Genomic DNA, 20905 nt, shown 5'->3' with positions numbered 1-20905 from the left:
CCCAGAACACTTCATTCTTTTTTTTTTTTTTTTTTGACTGTTTTAAACATTCTACTGTTTATCTGTTTACTAACTGAAATGTCAAAGGCATTCAATAAAATTTGTTAATAAATGATGACTCTTAAATATGAAATTAGGGGTTTTTTTCTGTAGGATTATTCAGTAGTTACGTGAAGGACAAATTACGGTACCCTTCTCTAATTGAAATCCTAGATTAAAAATTATCTCAAAGTGCCACAATATAAAGTGGGAAATACTCCATGTTGAATCAGAGTTGGTAAATGTTTGAAAAGGTTATAGGTTACTCTTAAGTAACTAAGGAGTTTTCAGTGCATTTTTAATTAAGTATAAGTGAAACACGGACTATATACACTTGCTTAGTTTCACCCTATGTTGAATTGCAGTATGAAGTAAATTGTTAATGGTTAAGCTGAAAGTTACTTTAGTCTTCATAAAGACTTGAAAATTTTTTCATTCCTTTTGGCATGGAATTGATGGCTTCTGTTGTGTTTTTATTTGTACTTCTATAGCAAGGAGAAGTCAGGCTGAAGTGTTTGAAAGCTCTACAAAGTCTGTATACCAACAGAGAATTATTCCCCAAATTGGAGCTATTCACAAACCGATTCAAGGTAAGCATAAAGAATGCTTAGCTTATTTTATTTTTCACTTTAAAAATGCTAGTTGTAGCTAGTTTAGTAAATTACATTACCATATTCTTTACTACATATTCATTAGTAAACCTGTATTAAGTAGATAAGTGAATGTCTACGTTACAAAATATATTAACTTGTTTTCTGCTCATGGTTGATTTGATTTGAAACTTATTTTCAGGATCGCATTGTATCAATGACACTTGATAAGGAATATGATGTTGCTGTGGAAGCTATTCGATTGGTTACTCTGATACTTCAGTAAGTGTAATTAAAATCTTAATCTGTCAATATGATAATGTCCTTTTTCCCAGCATTATTGATGTACTTCACATATATAGCTCTAACATACAGGATGGGGCAAACGTAGGTTTAATAATATAAGAATAAGCTCTGTGTTTCTTGTGCTCACAACTGTAAACCTACTTTTGCCTCGTATATGAAACAGTTTACTCTTGTATTATTATTTATTAATTATTGTATTATTTTCTATATGAACAACTGTAAACCTACTTTGGCCCCATCCTATATGTTGTTTATATAGTTATGTATTTATAAATTCATTATTTTGAATTTATTTACTGTGTCATTCAAATTATCTATACCTTTGCTTTTTTTTTTTTTTTTTTAAACCCTCACCCAAGGATATATTCCTTTATTGATTTTTAGAGAGAAAAGGAGGGAGAGAGAAACATCAATCTGCTACCTCCTATGTCCGTCCTGACTGGAAATCAAACCCACAACCTAGACATGTGCCCCCACTGGGAATCGAACCTACAATTTTTTGGTGTATGGGACAATGCTCCAACCAACCTAGCCATCTGGCCTGGGCCCTTAGCTTATTTTTGTCTGTTTTTTAATAGGGATGTGTTAAAATCTCCCAACTACTGTTGTTATAAGTTGTTGCTCAGTGTACTTCATAGAATGTAGGTTGGAACCTATATGTTCATGATTTTTGCACCTTCTGGTAGTGTTCATTTTATCCTTACAAACAATTCGTTCTTTCATTTATGAAGAATTTTTCCATTTCCAAATCTATTTTAAATAATTAGGCTACCTAGTTAAATTATTCTTGTAAATTTTATAAGCTTATCAATAACTTATATCTTTCCCTTGAACCAAAAAGTACCCTGACATTCTACCCACCCACTTGTTTCATTGGAATTGTCCAGAGCAGCAGTTTTTACCTTTTTTATCTCATGGCACACATAAACTAATTACTAAAATTCTGCAGCACACCAAAAAATAGATTTGTTGCCAATCTAACAGAAAAAAATAGTTATAATTTTGATTCATTTACACCAGGGGACTATTGTTTTGTTGGCTGTCATCATTTTTTATTTGACAATCTAAGGGAAAAGAGGTCAGTGCTCCTGACTAAATAGTCGGGTATTACTTGCTTTAAAATTTCTTGCAGCGCAACAGTTGCAAATCTCTATAATGTTAAGGTTATGCATTTGTTTTACTTCCTTAGTTATTTTGTTTCAATACTTGCTCATTTAGATAGGAGTAAACTTTCCTTTGATATTTCTTTCCTTATTTTCAGGGAAGAGTAATTATCTCATAGCCACCTCCAAGATTCTTTTCCTGATAGTTTACTTACTTTAAGGGTGTTATCAAACCATCTGAGACCTGGTTTAGCCAAAAACATCCTACTTTCTTCCTGAATTTAGGAAATGTTTTAGCTAATTTCAAAAGTCCTTTTTTAAGGTACTTTCCTGCATTTTCATTGGAGGAGATAAGGGCCGAACATGTTTTATTTAAAAGGTACAGTTACAGTTCTTCAGCTGTGTCAGATACCCTTTTGTGGCTTCCTCAGACTACCTTCCCCACTCTAGGTATTTACAACTTCAGTTTCCCAGAGTGGTCTGCTTATTCACTTTTGTAATACAGCCCCTGGCTTTCAGGTCTCCTCTGGTGGGATTGTTTGCCTTATAGGTAGTCTTGTTGGGCAATGTTTTTAAAAACTTGGGCTCCCTTTAAGTGTTCCATATCTAGCCTACAGGAAACATGGACCATTTATGGTTAGAGAAAGTGCAACTCTATCCTTGTAACCCTCTCTTCTTAACCTGCTACAATAGGTTATTCAGTCAACTTTTCACATTTAGACCTTTTTAAGCCCTGCACAAAGTACCGTTTCCTAACTTCCTCACAATTCTAAGGAATGCTTATAAATGTTTCAAGGAGATTTTGTGAAACTTTGTACTCCAGTTTGGCTTGGGAAAAAGGTTTCTGACATCCTTCTCTTGAAAGAACTCTCTACCCATTATAATGCCCAATCCTCTAATTTCTGTTTATATAGTATTTTGGTAACAAGCTAAGGATCACAAAACCAGTTTTCCAGTCTCTTGCAGCAGTTGCATGAAATAATCTGGCCTTATTTTTCTTGGCTTATGGGATATCTTTTTCCCAAAACAATAGGTAAAGTCATATTTAACATACTCTCTTATACCTTCTCTAAATTCTTTTGCTGTTTATCGGTTAATTCTTTTAGTATAGATTTCTTTTCCTTTCATTTATGAGCTTAGGTTCCTGAGATGTCTTACTAAATTTTTATTCCTATGTGTTTAACTTTCTTCTGAGGGTATTAGCTAATAGCTGGTGTTACATAATTGAGTGAAGGGGTTAAAACTTAGGCCTTATCCTTGTGCCCATCTTTATAATTTAGGGGTAATAAGTTGGGCATGGGCAAAGATCATTGGAGCTTTATGTGTATTTGACAGATACCTCAACTTTCTCCTAGCGTCTGAGGCATCTCCAGGAATGAATTCTGAGTAATGAGCTTTTACCCCTGCATGTTGTCAAGAACCTTTACAACCTAAGAATTATATAATCCACCTAGTCTCGTTGCTAATCTGGACTCACATCAGACATTTTTAAACATGTTTATAGTCAAGAAATGGATTTTCTCTTTTTGGAAAAAAATACTGAAGGACACATAGGCAAACTAAGAAATGGCTCAAATGTTAAGAATACATGAATGGGAAGGTGGGAAATTTGTTAGTAACGGATTAGTTGTGACTACTAAATCAATTTTATTTAAAAAGACTAAATAGGCCCTGCAGACATGGCTCAGCAGTTGAGCATTGACCTATGAATCAGAAGATCAGGGTTTGATTCCCCATCAGGGCACATACCTGGGTTGTGGGCTTGATCCCTAGTAGGGGGCTTGCAGGAGGCAGCCGATCAATGACTCTCTCATCGTTGATGTCTCTGTTTCTCTCTTTCCCTCTCCCTTCTTCTCTCTGAAATCAATAAAGACATATTTTTTTAAAAAATTAAAAATAATAAAAACACTACAGAGCTCTGGCCAGTTTGGCTCTGTGGTTAGAGTGTCAGCCCATGGTCTCAGGTTTGATTCCCAGTCAGGCATGTACCTGTGTTGCAGGTTTTGATTCCCAACTCCTTTTGGAGTATGTGTGGGAGGCAGCCAAGTGATGTCTCTCTCTCACATTGATGTCTCTCTCCCTGCCACTACCCCCTCCCAAAAACCATTGGAAAAAACATCCTTGGATGAGGATTAAAAAATAATTAATATAAAGAAGATTAAATAGTATAAATATGGTGATGAAATATAACTTAGAGTAGTTATGGAGAGAAGTTACATAGCATAATAGTAATTTAATTCTATGAAAGAGGGACAGATATCTTTCTAGTACCTATCAAGAATTGTGGACAGTTTATTTTCTAGTTTTATGTGTATTTTCTGCATTTTATATAATGATATGAGAAATATTATTTTCAAAGATTAAAAAGATGAAAATAAAATCAGTATGCCTTGAGCTTTTATAATGAACTTTACAAAACTTAAAGTTAGAACTGAAAATAAACATTTGTTTTGACTCAGATGTTACTTTCTGAATTTTTCAGTGGGAGTGAAGAAGCTCTTTCCAATGAAGACTGCGAAAATGTTTACCACTTGGTGTACTCAGCACATCGTCCTGTTGCTGTGGCAGCTGGAGAATTCCTTCACAAAAAGTGAGTTAATTATCTTTGAAACCAAGTTCTACTTTTGTATTTTATTTTTTTTATTGTTTTATAGTTAGAAGAGAGTAGTAGTGACTGAAAATAGTGCTAGAAGTGTCCATTTTAGATTCTAGGGAGTGTAATACCCTCACTTTGTGCACATCATGAATCACATCCCTGGGAACAATGTTCTTTGTGACATGTCCCTTTTCCGTGAAATTTAAAAGGATGGTTCCCTTCTAGGGGTGTGAATGGAGATTGGGGAAATGCATGAAATTTATGAAAGCTCCCTTGGGTAATTTATATTTCATTTCACCAGTGCTTTTTCCATTTTAAAATTTTGAGTTCTCATCTTACCTTCTCAACGTTTGTAATCTAAAATCACCTTCCAGGTCCTGGCCAGTAGCTCAGCTGGTTAGAGCGTCGTCACATACACCAAGGTTGCAGGTTTGATTTCTGGTCAGGCCCCATACTGGAATGAACCAATGAATGCATAAATAAGCGGAACGCCAAGTTTATGTTTTTCTCTTTCTCTCTCTCTCCTTCCTTACGTTCCTCCCTCCCTTCTCCCCTCCCTCCCCCCCCCTAAAAAAATCAATCAGTAAATTAAAATAAAATAACCTTCAAAATGCTCAGTCTTTCATGTTTTTTCTTTCTATTGGAATGAGGATTATTTTAATCAGTAATCCATAGTGATGCTGAAAATTGTATGTACAGTTACAGTTTAATTAAAAAGCTAAACCATCTGTTTTTTTCAACAAAGCATAGAGCTAATGAGAGTTTATGAATATAATTTAACAGCCTTCTGAAATACATTTTTGATTGTGTCTACTATATATGTATGTACTATATATTAATCTACTATATAATCATGTAGATTAATCCATTCTTAAAATGGTAACATTTTTTGCATATTTTGCCTTTTCATTTCTTAGATTTTAGCTTGGTGACTGATTATTGGCTGGTGAACCCAAAAGTCCAGTACATGCAGTAATTTGTGATTATGCTAAGCACAGATATAAATTATGCACTGAGCACCTGTTGTAACATGGATGATTAACTTTGATAATGTGCAGGCTTCCATCCAGCATCTGCATCTCAGTGCTGCAATAGCAAACTGTTCTCTACTCAGTGTATCTCTCAAAGTTGTGTCTGTGTGAAAAATGTTTTCTTTAAAAAGGAAGCTGGGTACTAGTGTGTGCTGGTAATTAAAGTGGGGAAGAAAGTCAAGATTTTCAGGCATGACTTTTATATTAATATATTGAATTTGACAGTGGCTTGGATCTATGGCTAATAGAATAGTGCTATTTCCATACCTATCTTAAGGTATTGTTTGTCATAAATATTAAGGGTGTACTGTAGTTTTAACTTCTCTTCCTCTTCCAGGACTATTATATTCTAGTTAGTTTCTATTCTCTACTTAACTTTTCAAAAGGCTTTGTGATTTTAGAAAGACTTGATTGCTTCTATAGTTTCAAAGAAAAAATAAACTGAAAAGTTTATTTCTCTGTAGAATAGAGGCCAATAAACTGGCATTAGTTGAGTCAGAAAGAGCCTTTTATCTGTATTGCATTTTTCTAAGTTTGAAATAGTTGCTAAAATTTTTTAATTGGAATATTTTACATAAAAATCCACATGTGTAAGCTCCCTTATTTTTATTTCTTTGTGAAAATGAATCCAATTCCTATTCAGATAAAAGCTTCACTTTATAAGCCTGTTTTATGCCCCTGCCCTAGAGATATTCACAGTTTGAGAACTTTATTTATTTATTTATTTATTTATTTTTTTAAAGTCGTCACCTGAGGATATTTTTTCCATTGATTTTGTTTTGTTTTTTTGGGTTTTTTTTTAGAGTGGAAGGGAGGGAGGTGAAGGGGTAAAGAGAGAGGAAGAGAGAAAGATGAACATCACTGTGTCTGATGTGAAAGAGACACATCGATTGGTTGCCTCCTGCATGCACCCTGCCCGGAGCTGAGGATCAAACTTGCAACCCAGGTATGTGCCCTTGACCGGGAATCGAACCCTAGATCCTTTGGTGTGCTGGCCGACGCTCTAACCACTGAACCACACCAGGGAGAGAACTTTTAATTCTTTATGATCTTTTTGAGCATTCTCCCATGATTCAGTATTGTGGTTTTTTTAAATATCTTAAGCAAGCTATAGAATAGCCCCAGGAATTCCATCATTAAGTTTTTTGTTGGTTTTTTTAATCCTCACCTGGGGATACGTTTTTTAAATTGATTTTGAGACCGGCGGGGGGGGGGGGGGGGGGGGGTGGGCACATTGACTTGAGAGAAAAACATCGATTGGTTCCCACCTGTACTCGCCCCAACTGAGATCGAACTGAAACCTAGACATGTGGACCGAGAATCAAACCTGCAACCTTTTGGTGTATGGGACAATGTTCCACCCAACTGAGCTACCTGGCCAGGGCCATGATTAAGTTTTTTTAAAAATGCATGCATGTGCATATACTCATGGTTGTTTTATAGTCTGGTTTATGAGCTTAACCAAGTATCAAAAAAGAAAAATGTATCTAAAATGAATATTTTAATGTCATCAGAAGTCTACATTTTTATATTAGAAATATTAAGCTAATTTCTTAGTATCTCATATTTATATGCAGTGAATGTAGTTATCCAAATTTGTACATTTGTTCTCCCTCTGAAAGCCACTCAAATGAAGAAAACTTTTTCTTAAACCAGTATGATAGCTATGCCAATATACTTTAAGATAATACTCTAGTCTTCTCTCCCTGCCATCTACTTTCTCCTCCCCCACCCCCAAAAATATTCAACTTTTCTGTACTAATTTTCTACTTGAGATTGGTTTATTTTTATGACACATGAATTTTTATTTATTTTTTTTTTGAGAGAGAGAAAGAGTACTTGATTAAAGCTGGGGACAGTGAAACAGGGAAGGGTTTAGATGGAAGAAGCAATAGGAGAGCATAGGTGGTACTGTTGTAGCTCGTTGGGAAGTCAGAAAAAAGGCGGCCTTGGAGACAGGTTCAGGGGGGTTAGCCCAAGACAAGCTGCTCCTGCCCATTGCTTGCCTGAAATTCTTTCTTTATTCAGTTATTTAGCCCCTCATCTGATAGGCCCATTGTGATGTCCATATCTAAATTAGCACACTCTATATCCCCATCCCTAGTTCCTTGTTTTTCCTTGTGATGGCTGAGATAAGTATGTATTAATCTATTGTTTATCTTCATCCACCAGAATGAGAACTCAATGAAAACAGCCAAGTTTTCTTTGTTCACTGTTATATCCCTTTTACGTGGAACGGTACCTGGGAATAAGGCACCTTTAACAATCTTTAAGTTTTGTTAGAATAAATTTTAGCAAATAAAAATTTTCAGGTCATTTCTTTGCCATGTTTTAGAAGTTTTGTTGCTAAGTAGTATTTTTGTGAATTTAATGGTTATGTCATTTCACTCAATACTATTGAGCTAATGAGTACTGTTTTTAGGTAATAGACTAATAGCACAAAAGAATACAAGAAGTAATCGTGATTAAAAGTAAATTATTGATGGAACATGTGGTTAAATGCTATGTTACTTAACTATGAAATCAGTATTTAAGGAAATAGAACTTTTAAAATTATATACTCTATGTCTTTCATATGATATAAATAGTTTATATTTTTCATAAGTATTTGAACATTGATTAGTCATCAGTAAAAAAGCCTCCTTTTACACTTTATATATGGTTGAACTGTATGAAATTGGTCAGATCTAACCTTTTTTTAAAATCTATAAAGACATCAGTTACATACTTGTGTTAAAATAAATCAGTAACCTGAGCTCCGATATATTTTTTTCACACTGAAATAATTTGTACAGTGAAGCAAAAAACTGAAATTTATAGCCATATAAATTTGTAATGTTCTTCTTTTGTTACTTATTTCCAGGCTGTTTAGCAGGCATGACCCACAAGCAGAAGAAGCATTAGCAAAGAGGAGGGGAAGGAACAGTCCAAATGGGAATCTCATTAGGATGCTTGTTCTTTTCTTTCTTGAAAGTGAGGTAAATTTTTAACATAACAATTTTGGTTTTGGTTTTAGATTACATATTAAATAAAATCAGCATTTAATTTATTGTAATTAATTTGTACCTGTGTTTGAGTTCTTGGGTTTCCCAAGATAGAATTGAGGAAACCCCAGTGAAATTTTCAGACCTATTTTATTAAACATGCTTGAGCACAAGGGAGACAGCACAGAGGAAAGGAAAGTCCTCTGAACTGCCTGTGGGAAGGGTGGAGGCTGTTGGGGAGTGGCTCTGCTTGGGTGCTTTTATAAGCTAGGAGACAAAATGGGCTTGCACAAAAACACGGACTTTTATTTTTATTTTTTAAGTTTTTTTAATCCTCACCCAAAGATATTTTTTCCATTGCTTTCCAGAGAGAGTGGAAAGGGGAGGGAGGGAGAGAGAAAGAAAGGGAAGGAGGAACATTGATGTGACAGAGACACATCTATTGGTTGACTCCCGCATGCAGGGATCCAGCCTGCAACCGAGGTACATGCCCTTAGCTGGAATCAAACCTGGGACTCTTCAGTCCTCTGGCCGACACTCTTAACCACTGAGCCATACAGGCTAGGGTGAAAACATGGACTTCTTAAAAAAGGCGGGCTTGTGGAATTTTCCATGTCAGGGTAAGAAAAATAAGCAGTTAGACAAGAGATAAAATTCTACTTTTTTCCCCCTTAAACTTCTGGCTACCTGGTCTTAACTTGGCTTTATGGCCACCTGGTATTTTTTCATTCCGGGGCCCAAGTCCCTATACTGTCTCAAATTGATGTTTTTCAAATGAAAATAAGCCTATTTCTTATCAAATTGCCTCCATGGATTGCCTGATTCTGGAATCAGTACTGTACCTTTTATGAGAGTATATATGCAAGTGTGGATCAACACTCAATATAGACTAGCAGTTTTTAAACTATTACAGTATTGCAATACGGCAACTTATTGTAGCTTTGTGTTTTTCTTGAATTGTTTCCTGTAGCTTTTCAATTAATTACGGTTTGTGAAAGTTGTCAAGTATTAAAACCATTTGTTTTATTTTGTTTGAAAATTATATTTGATGAGAAAGAAAAATATAAATGTAAAAGATTTGAGTAATAGTTTTACTAGCTCTATAGCAGTATTTCCATGATTTATCACCTAAATAATTTTGTAATTAATATTCATAATATGTTATCTATCAGAATCTGTTTGCACAAGTGAACTTTGGTTTGTTCTCTAAAATGCTCTTTGCTATTATAACTGTATTTTCTATTACTATTACGACATTGGAAGGTGGCAGGCTAAAGCTAAAGAGCACCTGAATAAGTTATTTGTCTTAGAAATGAGTGGGAATGGGATGGTAAAGAAAGTGGAGATCCCTAGCCCATTTGGCTCACACTAACCAGAGTGTCCGCCCCCCAGACTGAAGGGTCCCAGGTTCAATTCCATTCAAGGGCACATACCTCAGTTTCAGGCTCAATCCCAGACCCAGGTCAGGGTGAGTACATGAGGCAACCAATAGATGTGTCTCACGTAGATGTTTCTCTTTCTCTCCCTTCCACTCGCTCTGAAAAGCAATGGAAAAATATCCTCAGGTGAGGATTTAAAAAAAAGTAAAGTAGAGGAAATCTAGAAATGTGGGACACTTAATTTTACTTTGGAAAAAGTATTTCTGGTTTGGTTGGAATGTCTTGGAAGAAGAGAGACTTAAAAGGTTTTATAACTGCTCACTTTGAAAGTGCTGGAGGAACTGTAGGAATGGGGAATAGAGGGACAAACAGGCAGCCCATATGAAAATTACATTAGAGAGAAGTAAGAAATGAGGCAGTGGAATGAGTCGGGCTTAGGGCAAAGTGGAGCAGAAAAGTAGTAGAGTTACTGATATTTTTTAAAGCAAATTAGGAATGACTAGAGCAAGAATAAGGTTAGAAACAAAATTAGCTGGAGAGTTGCATTTGAGTAAAGGATATGTTTAAGAACAGTGTTTTAAGTATGTATACAGATTACTTGGGGAATCTTGTTACAATGTCAGTTCTGATTCAGTAGCTCTGGGGTGGAGCCTGAGATGCTGCATTTGTAACAAGCTCTCTCATAGGTGATTTTTATGCTTCTGGTCAGGGGACTACATTGCGTAGTAAGGGTTGAAATCATTGTTTTCTTTAAAAAGCAAGTCTGGATAATACTCAGTAAATATCACTCTTGTGATAGACCATTTCAAATTATACCCTTAACCTCTTTAGGATTTAGAGGAACAGGATTAAAAGTATTATGCAACAATTCAGTGCTGTATGAAAATTTGACTTTAAGAACATCAGATTGAAAAATTGATATGGATGGGACATCCAAATATTATTTAAATTATTTTCTGAATAAGTTGTGGGAAAATGATCTGGGTTAATTATTAATTGAAGGAAAATGTTTTAGATCTTTGAGATTCCAAAGATTTTCTTTTTGATATATTAAAGGGCATAAATACTTAGTTTTATGCAGTTTTATCTTTTATTTAAAGCAATAATTTGTAATGTGTATTGCTGCTCTATTTTCAGGTTGTATTACTATATCCTGTGTTTACTGCTGTAAACATTAAAATATCTTTTCTACTCCTCCTCTATGGCATTCTTGTCAGCTGCAAAAGCAACTGCAAATCATGTGTAAGGGTTTCTAGTTGATTCATGATCATAATATTGTCCTTTACGGCCTCCTATGTTTCACAAGAAACATTCTTTGTTAAAAATCTCTTTTCTTATCCCGTTATACGAATGTACACTCAGAGCTAAATGCTTATTAAAGGTATATTATTATAGCATGGTGGGATTCTGATTGTGTTCTGCTCTGAACTCCTCTTTGTTTTACTGTAACACTTTAATTAGTGATATTGTAGTCATAGATAGACTCATAAAATGTTGAATTGAAAGAGATCTTCGAAATCATAAAGTAAAATGAGTTTTGCTTATAGATGGATTACCAATCAACTTACTAAGGTTAAATAAATTGATTATCATACTTTCTTTGTTTTACTGGGATGTTAAATAGTAACATTTTAGTAATAGAATTCTAAAATGTTGAATTGAAAGAGGTTACAGTGCAACCTCTTTTATTTATGAATTACAGGTGAAATCATGGAGATTAAGAAATCTGCCTAAGCTAGTTATTAATTTTCTTTTCTCTTTGTACTAAAAAGTGACATTTTGAAGCAGTCATAACCTTTAAAGCAGTCATTGGTTTTAGGTGACAAAATAGCTTGCATATTTTAAATGCATGTCAAATGGTACAATGAATGGTACTTGAATGACTCCAGATTTCCCTATAGGTATTGGAATCATAGAATTTATTGCACCAACCTGTGCTGTTTTTCAGAGTAACAGGGATGCTACGAATAATTATTCCAAAGCAATAAGCATTACTCAGTATATTTCTGGATCTAGAAGTATGGTCATCCTCCTCCTAGACATATGGAATGAGATTAACAGATATACAGTATTGATATATCCAAGGAATCTTGCCAGATTGCTCATTCCTAGTGCGTGAATGATAACATTTTTCTTGTTTATTTTTATATGTTCTTCAAGATTCACATTATAAATTAGTTCTTATAAAAGTAATCACTGTTAGGTTCTATTACATAGTGAACTCCTTTCATGTATGTAACTATTTGACAGAAAAGTCAACAGGTAGGGAAAATTTGAGGTAAAATGTTGTAAGTAACCTTGAAGTTAAAGATTAATCAGAATGTACCCAGAAAATTGTAATTAAATTCACCAGAAAAATGAGATTAGTTTGTCTTATATACCAGCTTAAAGATAATACTATAAATTATACTTAGATTATAGCAGGGTAAAATCTACCTAAATATAATTTTATATATGTTACATATTCTATATAAGTAAATTTTAACAGGATTTTAATTAGCCATTTTGCTATGCAGTGACTCTTTATCTATTAATGAGTTATCTTTTTCATCTAATTCCTAAAGACTACAAAGAATGCTTGCAGATATCTTATTTTCATGCTGTTTTTATGAAATTATGATACTATAAACTTTTTAGAAAATTCATTTTTTAGGGTTTCAGATTCTTTTTTATTCCAGGGTTTTTATAGCCATTGGATGCCTCAAGGCCTTCCTTCTTATAGCTTCATCTTTCACTACCAATAGACTGTCCTTAGTATAAAGTGTCCGAAAAGTGATTGCAAACTTTTACTGGCCGTATTAGATTTTTATTTTTTTCAAACATGATTTACCTGGTATACTTGGAAAGATTTGAAACTACCAAGTTATGTAGCCATCACAGATGCCCCAAGACAGAAAGACTGTGTCATAAACATTTATGTCAAACTGATTCCTCACTGACTGTGTTATACTGATTGTTGTTACTAATATTGGTGAATTTGAAAGTCCTAATCGGAAATGGGACAACACATTTTTATTTCTGACATTCTCATTGAGTTTGAAACAACTGGTTATTGGTATTAACAAAATACATTTTATATAGCCACCATCTCACACTCAGAAAGATGAGGAAATGGTCAAAGAAGTTAGCATCTACATTGAGGAGAATAGTGGCTAAGCTACCATACACAAAAAGTTTCTGTAGCAATGACAGTATTCCTGAGCTAAATTTTAATATGCTGGTTGAAGACATAGAAAAGTGATCCTTAAAAATGCCAATGCTAATGTAATTATACTACATGAAGCTTCGAATTGTGCCAGCAATTCATCCAACTGAAAATTTCATGCTAAATAAGTCAAAATGAAAGATTACCAGCTTGCCTGGCCAGTGTGATTCAGTAGCTGAGCCAACCTATGAACCCAGAGGTCACTGGTTCAATCCCCCAGTAGGGGGCATGCAGGAGCAGCCAATTGTTTCTATCTCTCTATCCCTCTCCTTTCCATTCTCTCTAAATATCAATTAAAACAAGAACAAAAAAGATTACTAGCTCACCAGAATAGTGAGGAAACTGTGGAAGCTATAAAGTAATTGACTAATTCCATTAGAGGTAAGTAACCCATACCCCACATAATGAGGCAAAAATGGGCGGGAATTTTTTGTGACTTTCTGATAGAAATCTGAAATACACCAAAGATCAGAGCAGCAAAGGCTGATGAGAGGGGTAAGCTATAAATAGTAATTAAGTAGCTGCCCTTTAGCTGAGCTTATTCCTCACTTTAGAAATGCTGGTCTAGTCATTTGGGATGTGTACATGGTTCTAAGTAGCAAAGTAGTGAGTGAATGCCCCAGATAATTTATCACCACCAGGAGGGACAGGAAACTTCTCTATGCAAAAAACAAATTGCATACCCACACAGTAGGGGAAAAGTCTGCCTGACTATAGATTCTTCTTTCCACTTTCCTGCACAACCAAGGAATTCTACCTACCAGTATTGAGTCTAGACTCCTTAATATATATGAACAGACAACCAAGAACCACTGAAACTTGGAAAAATCAATACCATGAAACCCCAGCGCAAACCCAACATACTGATAAAAAAGTTTTTATTAATACCCTAGATATAGAAAAGTCATTTATGAAAAAGGAAGAATGTCTTTAGAAAGTAACATGATTTCCAAAATTTAGGGGTGAGACAGATCATTAAATGGCCTGAATGGATACAACCAAAGATTGGCTATAGATTGAACCAAGGGACTTTTCTAGAAAGTAGTATAAAAGAAAAAATATCAGAAAGAAATTAAAAGGGAGTACAGATTAAGTACTTTTATTACATTATTTAGTAGGAGTTCTATAAAGAGAACAGAGAGAGGAGGGAAGAAACTAATCAAAGGACATGCAGTTAGAATGTTTACCACCCTTGCACCCTATATCCAAAGTATTATTTGATGGTATTTTCTAGCAACATGAAAAATGGATACAATAAAAGGAAAACAAGAAACAATGGATAGCAAATAAGCCTGAAGCCAAATAATATGGCTGTGAAATTAAATATCTAAAAATTATTATTTTTAAGAGATATATATATATATGTTTCCCATCACCATTTATCCCCCCTAAACCCTCCTCCACCTTCATCCACTTCACTCCCCACCACAGTCACCACTCTGTTGTCTGTGTCCATGATAAAAATTATTCTTAAAAAAGTAGGAATATAATGCTCAGATTAAAGGAAGAGAAGTAAATAAATGTGGTAAGGATCTTGGTTATGAAAAATGTTAGAAAATAAAACTGAAGGAGCACAGATAAAACAAGGAAATGTCATCAGTAAAGCACAGGGGATCAAATTCCAGGAATATTTCCAATGCCAATAATTCCAAAAAATATAAGTGGATTAACATGCTTTATTAAAAAGCAGATTGTAATTTAGGGTTGAAATAAAGAAATGGGGGGAAAACGCGTTCATAGCATCATGTAAGATAACCCAGAATTGAGGACAAAGGGGATATTTATACAATAGGAGGTATAATCCACCAGATAGATAATTGTGAACCTTTTTTATACCTATTGTACAGACACACTGTAATGTATACATAGGCATAAAAGCAAATTTATTTAGCATTAGGTTTTGTGTGTGCGTGTGTATGTTTAGTGTGGAGAAATACACATAACTATACCATTTTAACTTCCTTTTTTTTCTTTTAAATTTTTATGAGTTTATTTGAGCCAAACTGACGATAATTACTGGGAAGCAAAATCTCAATGGGTTGAGAAAATGCTCCCTAACTATTTTTTAACTGTACAGGTCATTGGCATTAAGTGTGTTCACATGGCTGTGCAGCCATCACTGCCTTCTAGTCTGGAGACGGGGTGATGGTGGGGGGGGGTGTCAATGTCATGAGGCATTTAAGGAGCCAGAATGTGAGATTTGAAATGCCGTGGAAATGAAGTATAAGATTGTGAAGGTCAAATGAGGCAGAGTTTTAAGTTGGTCATCAAAATGCACATTGAAATTAAGAATAATAATCGAATTGGCACGTGAGGGAAGAAAACCAACTCACATGCCAAACGTGCCAAGACATCAGGTAGACAACCAGTACGTCTAGAGAAGTCTACATTTTCGGGCCACTACTCGTAAGAAAACCTAGTATGAGCACATATAAGTGAAATGAGAGTTATATTAAATAGTACTTAACTTTCTATGCTATATACTCTTTTCTACTTTGTTTCAATTTTTGAAACTTTTGTCTCAATGCATTAAATTAGTTTAACAGACAATGAATGAGTTGCAGTCGTAAAGAACAGCAAAAAAAGGGGGGGGGCAGGATGTGGAGTGCATTGAGTTAAATGGAAACGAAAGTAGAAAATAGAGATGGAGTAACGTATTTTGACCTTGACCAAAGGTGACAGAGATATAAAAATAAGTATTTAGGCTGGTACGAAAGTTTCAAATGTAATTCTCGGATAAAGTAATTGATTTCCTTCAGTAAATAAATTTAAAAATAGTTACAAGAGACAATGCAGGAATTGTGAAAAGTGACCTAGATCTAGTTTATAATTTCAGGGATTGTTCATTATGCTCTCAGTTTTCCTCATCTTAAAATGATGTCATTTACTACTGTAAAAAAAAATTTTATTTGAGTCTACATAGTACATTCCATTATTGACAGTGGAATACATTGTGAATACTGTGAACAAGCCATTTTTATTATGAAGAAAATGGTTATGAACTCAAAATATTAGTAGTTTCTTCATTAAATGTTCTTCAGTCACACTTAATTTGTTGTTTTTAGTTGCACGAACATGCAGCCTACTTGGTGGACAGTTTGTGGGAGAGCTCTCAAGAACTGTTGAAAGACTGGGAATGTATGACAGAGTTGCTATTAGAAGAACCTGTTCAAGGAGAGGAAGGTATAGTATTTTGACAAGTTGTTTTACATATTGTTATGGGTATACATTAATAATAATACCATCCTGTGTAGATCACATCTTAAAAATGAATATATGCAAGAATGCTCTGTCTTTTTGCAAAGAGAACAATTTGTCTCTTAATAACAAGTAAGGATGTGTCAGTAGCTTGTAACATCTTTCCAGATTAAGACTGCTACCATGCTGTAAAAGTTTTTTAAAATCCACGTCTTGTAATAGTCAAAACAGTTTTCATTTTCCGTATTTGAGACACAAAATACTGACATACTTATTGTAAAAAAAGAAAAAAAGAGCACCCAGAATCTTTTTGCTATATTTATATGTGAACTTGGAAAAGCCTTTGACACAAAAGGATTTAATTAGACCACAACCACCCCCTTTTGTTACATTTTCTTAATTATTAAAATCAGAAAGTCAAAAATAAAGTCATTTACCTAGTTATTCAAGAAATAGGTATAATTGCTATATGATAATTTCTGAAGTATGCATCTTATAACATGAACAGCAAAATATATGTGTATATTTAATAAAGCATTTATATTCCGAGAACTTATGTGAATATTAGCTCCTAGAAAACTAGAAATGTAGTTTTTCCAAAAACTAGAAATATGTTTTTCTATGTATGGTTTGTTTCTCAAGCTAGCCCACAATAGTGCTTTAAAGAACTGCTGTTTCATTTAATTCATACAACATTCCTGCCTTGTAGATGTAAGTGAGGCTTGTAGTGAACATGGACTTCAGAATTAAGAGACATCGATTCAGATTTTCAAGTCTGTCCTTTGCGACTGAGGTCCTCATTTTTTTCTGATCATTAGGTTCCTTTTCTTTGTAACACAGAGATTACTTTGCCTATATACCTTAGGTTGTTGTAAGGATTAAATGCAATTAAATTATTATCTGTTCTGCTTCCCCTATTGCTCTGTATGATTCAAAATCCTCTGGGATATAAAAGCGGAATGAGCCATCTTCTGCAGTAGACTACCCAAACAGGTGACCAGGAGAGTGACCATCCCCCCAGTGTTCTTTCTTTTTTTTTTTTAAATTGAGATTGATTGATTGATTGATTGATTGATAATCCTCACCTGAGGCCATGCTGAGAAATAGGAGGAGAAGGAAGGGAGGGAGAGAGAGGGAGAGAAACATCAGTTCATTGCCTTTCTCAACTGGGGATTGAACCCGCAACCACAGTATGCGCCCTGACCTGGAACAAAACTAGCAACCTTTCCGTGCACAGGACAACTCTCAAACCAACTGAGCCACTCTGGCCAGGCCCCCCATGTTTTTTCCAAGTAGTGATGCTAACTGGCATTATCTACTCTGCTTTGACAAAATTCAGTGAGAGAAACAACAGGCAAGCATCATACCCAGTTACATTCCAGTAAACTGGCCCAAATTGCCTCTTTTAAACTAAAAATATTTACCTCATAACTTCATTCTTGATCTATAGTGCAGATCTTTCCCAGATTTTCTTTCAAGGTAGAAGCTATTACAGTATATTTGGCTCTACCTCTGATTATTATTTACTCTATTTGAATGTGTGTGTTTTTCTCCAGATCTTTGGTAAGAAGATGGCCCTGTTCCTAAGTTGACAGGACCTTCTGCTTGCAAGGTCAAACTCTCAAATGTACTTAGGATTGCTTTCACTTTCGTGATCACAGACTATGAACATAAATTCTATATTTTTCCTGTTTTACTTATATATGTTCCTGCTAAGTTCACTCATTCTGTTTCTAACTAATCTTAATATTTTCTCTAATAAAATCAATTCCCCTTCTAATTACTACTCCCCAATCAACATTTGAACAAAGTACTTGGCACAGTGTTTACTAGTACAGTCGTCCATTTTCCTCCTTTTGCTTGTGGCTACAGAGTCTGTACATTATCGGTGGGTTAGAGCTTATTATTGATTATGAATCGAAGCCTTTTTTTTTCTATCACTCCATGCTCTATAAGGTTATTTCCAAGGAGAAAGAAGGCAGGGGATATAAATTAAGGAAAGAGCCAAGGAGCTGTGCTTTGGCATTGTTAACTTTTTAATCTCATTTAAATAAGATACGTAATTCAGTAAATAGTAATTACTAAGTCTGTCAGTTATCAGGGTGTTCTAGATGAGTTTACCTCATTAAAATAATTGTACTATTAGATGTTTTGTTGTGTTTTAAATTTAGTTGACATTAGATTTAATTTTCAGTCAAGGTGTTAATTTGATTTGTTTTGGCTTGGGCTTTTGGTTTGATTGCAGCTAGAAAAGTGAGTTATAAAATGAAAAATTTTTAAGTTAACTACAGTTTTAGGGTATGACTGAATCTGAGAAGGCAAGGCTGGAAATGATGCATAACAAGTACAGTGCCATATCTTCGTCAGGGCACAACTTTTTTTTTTGTCTTTTTCTTTCTTTTTCTTTTTTAATTTTATTTTTGTTTAAAATATTACAGATGTCCCTTTTTCTCCCCAATGACCTGTCCCACCCCATCCCATCCCCCTCCCCATTCCCTCTGCCCACCATTGTCCGTGTCCTTGTGTTGTGCATATATACACATAAACTCTCTGGTTACTCTCTCCCCCTCCACCCACCCACCCTCCTCCATCCCTCTGACACTCGTCAGACTCATCTATGCTGCTATGTCATTGAATCTATTCTGTTCATCAGTTTATTAAGTTCTTTAGATTCCACGTATAAGTGAGATCATGTGACATTTGTCTTTCACTGCTTGACTTATTTCACTTAGCATAATATTCTCCAGGTCCATCCATACTGTCCCAAAGGGTACAAGATTCTTCTTTACAGCTGCGTAGTATTCCATGGTGTAAATGTCCCACAGCTTTTTTATCCACTCATCTACTGATGGGCACTTGGGTTGTTTCCAAGTCTTAGCTATTGTAAACTGTGCTGCTATGAACATCGGGGTACATATATTCTTTCTGATGAATGTTTCAGGATTCTTAGGATACATTCCTAGGAGTGGAATCACTGGGTCAAACAGCAGCTCCATTTCTAATTTTTTGAGGAACCTCCATACTGTTTTCCATAGTGGTTGCACCAGTCTGCATTCCCACCAGCAGTGTACTAGGGTTCCCCTTTCTCCACATCCTTGCCAGCACATGTCGTTTGTTGATTTGTTGATGGCAGCCATTCTGAAGTGATACCTCATTGTGGTTTTAATTTGCATCTCTCTGATAATTAGCGGACGTTGAGCATTTTCTCATGTGTCTCTTGGCCATCCGTATGTCCTCTTTGGAGAAGTGTCTATTTAAGTCCTTTAGGGCACAACTTTTTAATGTATTTGTCCAAATGCATTATGTGCCCTTACAAGCTCTGGTATGGAATGGCATCCAAATCTATTTTTTGTGCTAGTATTTTGCTATATTTTAGGATAAAAAATGTTACTAGTAACTTATTTTTAAGACTAATCAGAAATTATTATATTTTAGATAGGTAGAGTATGATGGATGTTCCAGTGGATGAAAGTCTAGTTAGCAGTTGGAGATATAGGACTAGAATTTGGGAAAGTAGAGACATTGTCAAAGACTACCAGTAGCAATTTAAGTCACAGTGGCCTTAAAACTACTTACTTGCAATGTTTTTAAGGGACGGGGAGTTTTTGTTGAGCATGTGTATATATTCTACAGTGAAATCAAATTGCTCAATCCATTTTTAGTATAATGTGAGTGCCTGGGTAACAGGTAACCATTCAGGAAACAGCAAAACCGTAACTAAGTCATTTAACTTCAGTGGGTTTCAGCTTTATTTAAAAAACAAAAACAAACAAAAAAACCACAACCTTTCATTAGCATTAGAAAAATTATATAACCCAATTGATGGGTGAAGTAAATGTGGACAAATGGAATTCTTCAAAGCAGGGAATCATTAACTCATTTATAATTTTAAAATATTTATTGACCATCTTCTATGTGCTAACTAGTGTACTGAGCACTGAAATCAGTTCACTTCCACATGGAGCTTATATCCTAGAGTGGAGAGCAGGCCAAAACCAAGTAAACAGAATAATTTCAAGAGTTTGTGTGTGGTAGGTAATAGTAATAATGAATGGTCCATCTTTAGATTGAATCCTAAATGGAATCTCTTTCTGAGGAGGCCACCTGTGAACCAAGAGTCTAAAGGATGAGGGGCCTTGCCATGGAAATTGTCAAAAAAAAGATGTCTAGATAGAAGTAATAGCAATTGCAGAGTATCTGAAGCATGATGATATTGTTACATTCGAGGAGCTGCAGTGGTAGAGCATAGTGAGCCAGTAGCACAAGATGAGAAAGAGGTAGGGCCAGATGATGCAGAACCTTTTTTTTAGTTCATAAGTGGACTTACTTAGCTCATTCCAAGTGTAATCAGGAGCCATTGAAGGATTTTAAACAGGAGAGTGATATAATCCAATTTATATTTTAAGAAAAATGCTTTATGTAAATATGGTTTGGAGTAGACACAAGACCAATTTGGTAACTTTGCAGTGGTCTC

General features: G+C 34.9%; 1 protein-coding gene across 1 annotated transcript in view; it reads left to right on the top strand.

The window, feature by feature from the left end:
* STAG1 (STAG1 cohesin complex component) overlaps positions 1-20905 on the top strand; it is a 269636-nt gene that overhangs the window by 184033 nt on the left and 64698 nt on the right. Inside the window, exons 11-15 of the mRNA XM_016224325.2 lie at positions 531-629; positions 832-911; positions 4521-4628; positions 8529-8643; positions 16299-16416. Of these exons, the coding sequence (XP_016079811.1) occupies positions 531-629; positions 832-911; positions 4521-4628; positions 8529-8643; positions 16299-16416 (520 nt within the window). The remainder of the gene's footprint in view (positions 1-530; positions 630-831; positions 912-4520; positions 4629-8528; positions 8644-16298; positions 16417-20905) is intronic.

Source organism: Miniopterus natalensis, chromosome 15 (genome assembly GCF_054644295.1).
Source record: "Miniopterus natalensis isolate mMinNat1 chromosome 15, mMinNat1.hap1, whole genome shotgun sequence".
Classification (NCBI taxonomy): domain Eukaryota; kingdom Metazoa; phylum Chordata; class Mammalia; order Chiroptera; family Miniopteridae; genus Miniopterus; species Miniopterus natalensis.
This window is presented reverse-complemented; position numbering and strand designations above follow the sequence as displayed.